The following is a 10,755-nucleotide window of genomic DNA, read 5'->3' on the forward strand; positions in this document are numbered from 1 at the left end:
AGACCTTCCTCCTAGCTTCCTGGAAGACAGTCTTCTCCTGGTTCCCTTCAGAAGAAGATATAGAACTCTTAGCTCCTTCACCAGAACTGTGTATGCCTGGATGTTGCCATGCTTCCTGCTATGATGATAATGGACTGAACCTCTGAACCTGTAAGCCAGTCCCAATTAAATATTGTTCTTTACAAGAGTTGCATTGGTCAAGGTGTCTCTTCACTGCAATGGAAACCGTAACTAAAGCATAAGCCAAATATTTTTAGGTATGTTTTTATGTAATGTGTTTGTGGAGGTTTAGAATTATAAACACATGTCACAACATCCAGACTGGGTATTCTTAAATTGTACTCAGATCAATGCTTATGGCCAAATACAAGGAGGAAAGAATAACTGAATTTACTGTCACATTCTGAACTCAAGTGACAGCTGTAATAAGCTAACCAACTATAAGCTGTTTAAGGGCTTAATTTTAATGTTTGCATTAAATAAACAAACTACTTAATTTCTCAAAATACATGATTTTCTAAGATCAAAACAAATGAGCTTTTCTGGAAAAAAATCATTTAGGAAAGCAAATTCGGTATGAATAGAGCCATTTAATTTAATCAAAACAAATTGTCTTTGCCAGGCAAAATAGCACATGCCTTTAATCCCCGGTGGATTTTTATGAGTTCGAGACCAGTATGGACTACATAGCAAGTTCAAGGTCTACCAGGGCTACAAAGTGAGACACTGTTTTTTATTAACACTAAAGAATTTAGAAAAACACAGCCCTACAACTTTGTTCATCCTAAAATTTTCATGGTTACTCAGAATCTCCCTCAACAAATCCTTTTCAGATGAATTAAAGCAGTCGCATACAACAAATGTTTACTGAATAGTTTCCACGGACTACTTTTGATTCAGAATCAAAATGTTTGCCTTTAATTCTCTGGTAGAAATGAGAAATCGAAAACATAGCAACACACTAGTTTTGTATTTTTATGTGAAAACACACACAATGGAGTCGGTCATTGGTATCTGAATCAAATTATACATGTAGTCAAATATGGTTATTTGCAGCAGTTTTCCTCTGTAAAGTCACTCAAGCAATGAACTAGTCTAGTACTAGTGGAAGGGGTTAGCTCTCTGCTCTCAAATTTTATATCAACTAATGAGCATAAAAGCTGTGCTAATGTTTTGTGTACTATGTGTTTCTCTCTGGAAATTCATCAACCATAACTCATAGCTGACAATCCCGCTGAGCTTTGCCTGAGCAAAGCTCTCTAACACTTGTATCTTACACACTTGTTGTTTTTGGAGACAGGCTCCTCCCTGTCTGTTCTGGTACTTGTCTCTGCCACCCAAGGGCTAGGATCAAAGGTGGGAGCCAGTTACATCACACCTTACATGAATACTTCTCACACTCAGACCACTAGACAACATTTCTGGGTGTTATATGGAGGGCCACTTAAAACAGTAAAAACAAATAAAAGAACAAAGCTTGGTGACACTGGAGAGGTAGAATCAGGAAAATCCAGAGTTCAAGGTCATCAGCATAATAAGCTGAATTTGTAGCTATCTGCTTAATATCTCTCTGGGGGAAAATCAAATATGCGTATCCATCACTAGTACACATTAAAATGTCCTTATGGAAGTAGTGGTCAGAGGGAGAAATTAATATGATCAAGACATATTGTTTACATGTACTAAACCGTCAAAGAATAAACTTAAAATGCTCTAAAGCCACATGTGGTGCTTCACACCTTTAATCCAGCATTGGGAGGACAACGCCGGTGGGAGCCTGGCTACACAGTGCGCTGCAGGTCAGCCAGGATGTATAAACTCTGTCTCAAAGAAAAGGAAAGGAGAAGGAAAAAAGGGAAAGGGAAAGGGAAAGGCCCCCCAGAGTCCCTAAGTAACTTCAGACTGTGGTGCTGCACGCCAGTAGTGATGGAATAAGAAGCTGAGGCATGTACAAGGACTATGTACAAGGAGTTTCAAGTCTGGGATGCATGAGACCTTTTTTTTGGTTTTACTTTTGTTTTTTTGTGTTTTGTTTTTTTAAAAAAGAAAAAGTCCAAAAATTCTCAAAATGTGTTCTCAAGTTTCACCAACCAACAAAACCAAAATACCCAGTGATTTATGACAAGAATCTACAAACCTTCTCCTAAAACAGCCAGACAGCAAATACTTTAGGCTATGCAGGCACACATGCTCTGTTATAGATTCACTGTTGATATTTAATTCTTTATGGGATGCAGGTAGCACATACATGTGTGGGGGTGGTGGTGGTCAAAGGACAACTCTTGGGAGTCAATGTTCCCCCTGTCCATGTGGCTCCCTAGATACAAAATGTATTTTCCAATGAACATACATAAGCTTTATATGCATTAGGTAGATTCTTTCTTGTTTCAGTCATTTTAAGGATAATGGGGAGTCAGGGGCTGGAGAGGTGGCTTAGCACTTAAGAGCACTGGCTGGTCTTCCAGAGAACCTGAGTTCAATTTCCAGCAACCACATGGCAGCTCACAATAGTCTGTAACTCCAGTTCCAGGAGATCTGACACCCTCTCATTAATGCATACAAAATAAAATTAAATAAATTTAAAAAAATAATAAAATGGAGTTGTAGAGATGGTTCAGCAGTTAAGAGCACTGGCTGCTTTTACAGAGGACCTGGATTCAATTCTCAGCACCCACAAGGTACCTCATAACCAGTAACTCCAGTTCCTAATGGGGATCTAATGGCTTCTTCTGACCCCCACAATACTAGGCACCCATGAACAGGCAAAACAAACACATACAATAAAATAAATCTAAAAATATTTTTTGTTTGCTTAATTTTTGCTGGACAGAGGATTTCTCTGTGTAGCCCTGGCTATCCTGGAACATGGTCATAAACTAGGCTGGTGTTGAACTCAAGAGACCCGTCTGCCTCTGCCTCCTAAGTGCTGGGATTAAAGGGGTGTGTCATCACTACCCAGCTCTAAAGCCAATTTTTAAAAAAACAATAGAATGGTGTATTATAAAGTTCACGCTGTTTGTCAGGCTGGAAAGATGACTCAGCATGTAAGGGCATTTGCCTTCGAGCCTAATTTGATCATGAGAATGTGCATGGTAGAGAAAACCAACTCTCTAACCTCGTAAATAAGCTGTCACATGTGTATGCAGAAGTGGACACACACACAAATATAATAATAAAATTCATATATGAAAATACCTTCTGTATCTTCATTTATTCTGGGAAATTCTGTGAAAGTAACTAAAACCAAATACTTCCTCTATCAGTGATAGAATTTCAGTAATACTCTCAAAATATGGCCCCACACCATGCACAAACACTAATTAAACTTAGTGGATTATAAACAAACAAACTGACAAAAAGAACCTGAAGTTAGGAGGGGCATACTAAGGAGGGTCCAAGGAGAGCTGAAGGAGAAGAGGGTAGATGTGACCCAATATATTGTATACACATACGAATTTCTCAAAGAATAAACTAAAAAATCTAACAAAAAAATCTCCAAAAGACTGATGGCATATGCCCCTAATTCTGGGAGAGGTAGCAACAGAAGGATCAAGAACTCGAGGTTAGGCTGGAGAGAAGGCTCAGTGGTTAAGAGCATTAATTATTCTTCCAGAGGTCCTGAATTCAATTCCCAGCAACCATGTGGTGGCTCACAACCATCTGTAATGATATCTATGATATATGTGAAGACAGCTAAAATGTACTCATATAAATAAAACAAATCTTTAAAAAAAAAAAAAGAATTCAAGGTCATGCTCTGCTTCATATGGAATGCCAGGCCAACCTGGGATGTATTAGACCCCAACCTAAACAACACCCCACTTTCTCTAAAAGTACTCAAAACTTTTCCTTAATACTTAGCAATTCCTCAAACCGAAATGTTTAATATTAATGACAAGAATCAAGAAACATTTCTATAAGAAGCAGACAGGAAATACTTTAGGCTCTGGGGCACACATGGTCTGTTATTTATATATTCACTAGCTTTGTTTACATTTTAAGAATAAAAAAAAAATCTGAGCTGGAGGCAGTAGCTCCGACATGTAATCTTAGCACCAAGGAAGGAAAAGCAGGGAGACCCTCTCTCAAACACCAACAAAAGTTCTTACATAAATATCGCACAAAAATAAACCACTGGAGATAGATTGGCAGCCACAATTTGCCAAACACCAATTTCTTTCTTTTTCTTTTCTCTTTTCTTTTCTTTTCTTTCTTTCTCTCTCTCCCTCCCTTGCTTTCTTTCTTTCTTTTTCTTTTTTTGGTTTTTTGAGACAGGGTTTCTCTGTGTAGCCCTGGCTGTCCTGGAACTCAGAAATCCACCTGCCTCTGCCTCCCAAGTGCTGGGACTAAAGGGGTGAGCCACCACAGCCTGCCCAAACACCGATTTCTAACAAGCAGCAACCAAAAAAGTCTGCTGTTAAAGCATATTATACCAAAGGCATCAAAAATCACAACAAAGTCAGTTTTATTTCACATTAGTAAAGCAAGGTGACATCATAGCAATTAAAAATGGTTAATATGTTAAACTCCATATCTTGATAAGGAAATATCAGGAAAGGATCCTAACCTAGTAACAGAACTTCTAGCACTCATATTATCTATGAATATGAATTCGTGTTATATCACATGTGTATGCTTAAAACACATGTCTCCACTTAAAAACAGCAGCTGAAAGCTAACCACAACACCAAAGCTTAAATTCCCTCTCATGATAATTAAAACTATTTACACATTCAAGTAATCCACACTAGTCAGTCTGTTTTACCACTGAAAATTAAGAGCAGAATTTAGAGACTGTTGGTAATTTGTTTTTATAAGGGTTACTGTACATTAATTAGGAGCCAGGTATGGTGGGACAAATAGCTCAGAAGGCAGAGGCAGGAGGATCTTTGTGGGTTAAAGGACAGCCTGGTATATACTGAAAGATACAGGAGCATAGCCAGAGTTTATACAGTGAAACTTTGTTTCAAACTTTGTATTTATTGTGTCTGAGCCCTTTGGTAACCACCCCACCTCTTTACTTTTGTCTAAATAACAGCTCTTATATATTTGACTTAATCTAAACTCAAAAGATTCTCGTTAACATCCTGACACTACTACCAAACATAAACAGAGTCAAGCTTAAAGTCTAAGAAAAACGCTAAGCACAGCATGACCAAACAGTTCCACATCACTCTTACCTAGACTGGTGGGTTTGATCAGTTCGTCCAACAGGTCATAGAATGGTAGCTTTTGCAGCTTTATGTCCGGATGAACTGGGTGCAGCGCTGATGTGAGATGTGGGAGTTCCAGTTCATGTTTAGGTCCCAGAAGAGAAACAGGGAGTAGTGGGGATGATGCAGGGTGACCATCATAAGTGAGCTGTGGAATGGTGGATGGAGAAAGAGTCGGAGGCATAGGACTTGAATGCACGTTGGGGATAGACAAGTCCGCAGGCGTCATAATTTTCTGAGGGAACCGCCTCCTGTAGAGTTCTTTAATTTTCATTTGTACAGCAGGACTACAGCCAGCCTTTAACAAATGCAGGGCTTTTGTAAGCAGTTCGTGTTTGCGTCCGTGCTTGTTCCTCCCAGCGTAGCCCAACAGTACTTGGAGTTCAGAAACTCTAAGGCTCATAACCATTTGCTTAGAGAAAAAAAGTAAAATGTAAAATATTAGTATCTGAAACCATAATCTACAATTTTAAAATTTGTATTTAGCCTCTTCATATGGTTTGCTTAAATGCCAGCCCATTTACCATCCTATTTTAAACAAAGTTTAACTAATTAATAGCAAAGAAACTTTAAAAGTGGTATGTATAAGTTTATGGATTTCCATGTGACATTGATTATAAAAGAGCAATATCAATAAGCACTTAATAATTCTCAATAATAATAGAAGCACAGACTGTGGATGGCAAAGAGAGTAACGTGCCCACAGGAGTATTCCCACCTTCTGGGGAAAACCCATTAATTATATTAAAGCCAGACAGACACCCCACCTCAAAACCAGTCACATCATCAAGTACTGCTCTCTACTAACTCTGGAATTCAAGGACAGTTGCTCTCTTCCTGTGGCTTACCTCTGAGTCTTTCCTTCTATACAGCTAGCTGGCAGTCTCATCAGATGCTAAAGCTTGCACTTCTCATTTAAGCCATCAGGAATTCCATCTGTACAACCATACTAGGTGAAGCCACACAACAGAAATCTACTTACCTTCATTAATCCTGTGTTCACAATTTATTTCATCTACTTTCCCCCACCTTCTAAGAACATGGAGATCTAATCTGAACCTCCCATTTTAAAGTAACAGAAAGGGGAACCAAAAACCACACTGCTACTTATGGAAGTCCTGTCTCTGACAGGAAATGCCAGGATGGACACACACCTGCAAGCTTAAATTCATTAAATCCTCTATTCCTTAACTGTTGGATGCTCTGGCCTCATATCAAATAACACCACACAGTGGCTGCACTGCCTCCCCTACCTTCCCATACCACTCATTATAAATACCCTCTTTCTCGGCTAACACATTAGACCAGTGGTTCTCACTGGTTGTGACCCTTTCAGAGTTCCTCATGTTGTAGTGACCCACATACACACACACCATAAAATCACTTTGCTACTTCATAACTGTAATTTTGCTACTGTTATGAACTGTAGCGTAAATATCTGTGTTTTCCAATGGTCTTAGATGACCTTTGCACAGGATTTATTTGACTAACCTTCCCTCCCAAAGGGGCCACAACCCACAGAATGAGAATCACTGCACTAGAGGGTCCTTTCAGGTAGCAGAACAGCCCCCAAAAGTGACCAACGAGTGAAGTACTATGATGCAACACAGATGGCCAGTCAAAGATAAACAGTCCTTCCACTGTTCCTGCCTTCAGGTCCAGCTTCACCAGCTCGTCCTAGCAGATTGAAACTGTTTTACTGTCTCTCTCTCTTCTGGCCATTTCTCAGATATTTACGTACATAATTATTCTGCTGCACTGGCTTTTCTAGCCATATGGCAATTCCTTGCCTAGACAAAGGTTTTCCAGGGCTGATAACTGTTCTAGAACTAGGGCCTGCGACCATTTTATTTTCTGCATCTAGAACCAGAGCTTGTTATCAACTATCTGGACAGTGAAGGAATGAACGGAGGTGGAGTGCACAGTGGTAAATCATTGAAATCAATGCCCAAATGCTTATGCTTTACAGAGGCATACAAAGTTGTAACCCAGACGCTGGGAACAAACTGCTGAGCACAATGGCCAACAACTGAAACAGCATCAAGTGGGAGACAGAGAGGGGGATCTAAGTTCTAAGCCAGCTTGATATAGGTATTTTCTTTTTGAATACTAACAAAGGCTGTAAATAGGACAACAATGGTATCTTTTCCCTACTCACTAAAACATCCAAGAAAGGTATAAAATAATTGGGAAAAGAGAACTGTCAGGCATGATGGAACAATCTGTAATCCCACCACTTAGAAGGCAGATCTCTTTGAGACAACCTGGTCTACACATAGAAAAGTTCCAGGCTAGCCAGGGCTATACAGTAAGACCCTGTCAAGAGAGGAAGGGAAGGAGAAGGGAGACTAGAATAGAGACAGCATGGCTGAGTGGTTACAGGTACTTGTCAGTCCTCAGCATCCACATAATGGATAAACTACTTCCTACAAGTTTTCCTTAGGATACTCATATCACTCTCCTAATATATGAGTGTCTGCACGTCTGTGTGTCTGTGTGTCTGTATCAGTGTATCTACATGTGTGCAGGAGCCTGCAGAGGTCAGAAGAGGATACTGGAACCCAAAGAAAGAATTATAAGTAGTGTGAGATGCCCCAAAAGGGCACTGAGAACAGAACTTGGATCCTCTGGAAAAGCTGCAGCAAGTGCTCTTAACCACAAACCAACTCTCCACTCCCAGAAATGTATTATATTTATACATTTATATTTACTTAAGCTGGACATCTGTGCTAGTATTTGGGAGGCTGAAAAAGAAGGAACTCCAGTTTAAGGCTTACTTGAGATTCAATAGGAATGATCCTTATTTCAAGAAACAAAATCAAACATCAAGGATTAGTAATTAAAAACAAATTGGGAATTGGTTGGTCTTACTTTTGTGTTGCTGTGATAAACCATGACCAAGACAACTTAGGTGTATTTAAACTTATGGTTCCCTATGGATGCATCATGGTAGGGACTTCTGACTGTAGGCAGCAAGAACAGATGAGCGCTCACAACTCAAACAGCAAACAGGAAGCAGAGAGAGCAAACTCGGAATGGGATGGATGAGGCTTTAAACTCTCAAAGCCCACCTCCAGTGATAAGGCCCTTCCAGCAAGGCCACATGTCCTAAACCTGTCCAAACAGTGCCACCAACTGGTGACCAAGTATTGAACCATCAGAGCCTATAGGGGATAGTCTCGTTCAAACAACACACTGTCTTACTGTTCTTCCTCTACCCCCAGCCTCGTGATAAAATACTCGGACAAAAGCAACTTAAGGGGAAGGGGACTGTTTGGCTCAAAATTTAAGGGCAAAGTTCATCGTGGTGGGGAAGTGACTTTGAGAGGAGCATAAAGAAGCTGACCACATCACATTCTAAACTGAAAACAGAGCAACGAATTCATTCATGCTACTCAGCCCCTTTTCTCCATTTATAAAATCCAGAACTCACAATTGCTAGTAACAGCCAGGGAGTGGTATTGCCCACAGTGGGCAGGTCTTCCCACACTAACAAAACCAAGATACTCCCTCACAGGGATGGCCAGAGGCCCATCTCCAGGTGATTCTAGATTCTGTCAACTAACACTAGCCAGCAGTTATCACAAAGGCAAAATGTATTTGTTCTAAAACGGGTAGGTAGGGGAAAACAGCATGAAATTTTAGAGAGAAATAACTTCTTTTAATTCAATTCTATTCTCTAAGCCACAAACAAAAACAGCAATTCAATAATTACCACAAATTTCAATGATGGTAACGTCTGTCCTTAATTGTGAATATAAGACTAAATGTAGCACAGCTGTATTATTGTATTTCTATGCATTGTCACTGACAGTTTACATAAAATAAAATCTCTTGCTTGAAGGATCAAAAAAAAGTTAAGTGACAAAATAAACCTGACAGCTGTCAATTACATTTTGTCTGCCTCAAAAAAGGCAAAGCAAACAATAGCAACCACTAAAATAATACTTACATATACACACTCAAGACAGTTGCTAGCGACAAGTCAAGGCTCCTAGTTTGAGCTTTTAAAAAGAAGAGGATTTGATTTATTATCATAGTTAGGTTGTCGAGACGGGCATCATCATTTTTCACACAGGAAACAATCTGTTGAATGCCCATAACTAATTCTACTTCAAATATAATAGAAACATTTTGAGGAGGTGGGAATCAATTAAAAAATGAACATACTTTACTTCAGTTTCCTGTTCAAGCTTCATCATTTGAACTAAAAAAAAAAAAAGTTATGGCTAAGATGTGTGTGGGCTCAATTTACCATTAATTGCACCTGATAACCTTACACAGTGAAAGGCAAGGTGGTGTTTCTTGCTATTACGGGAACAGTTTTTGCATACTCTTAGGAGACAGTAATAGGCACAGTATTTCAAAGACTTGAAGAAGGGGTCAGAAAAGGTCCACCCATCTTAGGCATCACTCAAGTGAAAAGCTGCAGAGAATTAATTCACCATTCAGAAGTCTTGACAACACACAGGAAAACAAATCATTTAAGTATTTCTGAGATGCTGAACTGATATATATTTTAATCTGCAATGTGCTTAAAATTCTTCATTTGTTAAAACTACAGCAAAATGAACCCTTAGAACTGAGGATAATATCAAGCACAATGGCTGTTAGAATCTCCACCTCCTAGGAGATCTCAGCATTCTGCTGATGACAATCGTTGGATGATAAGAGTTCTCAGATCCTAGGGGATTCAATGGTTGAAATGTGTACACTCTGCACAGAAGAGTACTCTGTGATCTTTCTAAAGTGTTTTATTTTTAGTCAGACAGATACATACATAATCTTAAAATTCTATTTAAAAATGTTGTTTTTATTTATGTGATGTACACCTGCATGTGGATGCCCAAGGAGGCCAGAGGGGGAGGTGATCAGAAGCCCTGGAATTGGAGTTATAAACAGTTAAAAGCCATCTGATGTGGATGCTGGGAACCAAACACAGGTTCTCAGGAAGAACAGCAAGTTCTTAAGCCACTGTGCTCCCTCCAGCCCCACGTGCACTTTTTTTTTTTTTTGTTTGTTTTGTGTTTTCGAGACAGAGTTTCTCTGTGTAGCCGGGCTGTCCTGGAACTCACTTTGTAGACCAGGCTGGCCTTGAACTCAGAAATCCGCCTGCCTCTGCCTCCCAAGTGTTGATTTGGCTTTCTTTTGAATTGTCTTGTTTTGTTTTTGAGACAGGATTTTCCCCTTATAGCTTAAACTAGCCTGAGAACTTGCTATATAGCTAAGACTAGCTTCAAATTCATTATCTTCTTACACCTCAAATCCATGAGTGCTAGAATTAGAGAACTCTTTCTTCCTAAAACTATAGCCTGGTAGCCAGCTCCAAGGCTCCAATGTGGACAGTTAGATCTGAACCCAGTGCACAGTTATGGTCACAGAATTCCCCTTTGATGTTTCCCAGGATCTCCCATCTGTATCCCACACTAAGCCGTTTCCTTGTCTCTGTTCCTCCTATCTTGGCTTCTCTTAATGGGTTCTTTTCTCCAGTAGATTTCTGAGAAAGAGGGGCATGGGAGGTGTCTTTTTTTTTTTTTTTTTT

The 10,755-nt window shown here is 39.5% G+C and overlaps 1 protein-coding gene across 1 annotated transcript in view; it reads right to left on the reverse strand.

Annotated features, from left to right (window-relative positions):
• Window positions 1-10,755, reverse strand: part of Pias1 (protein inhibitor of activated STAT 1) — a 102,802-nt gene that overhangs the window by 68,400 nt on the left and 23,647 nt on the right. The window contains exon 2 of the mRNA XM_021171432.2: window positions 5,181-5,625. Within this exon, the coding sequence (XP_021027091.1) occupies window positions 5,181-5,625 (445 nt within the window). The remainder of the gene's footprint in view (window positions 1-5,180; window positions 5,626-10,755) is intronic.

This window comes from Mus caroli, chromosome 9 (assembly GCF_900094665.2).
Source record: "Mus caroli chromosome 9, CAROLI_EIJ_v1.1, whole genome shotgun sequence".
Classification (NCBI taxonomy): Eukaryota; Metazoa; Chordata; class Mammalia; order Rodentia; family Muridae; genus Mus; species Mus caroli.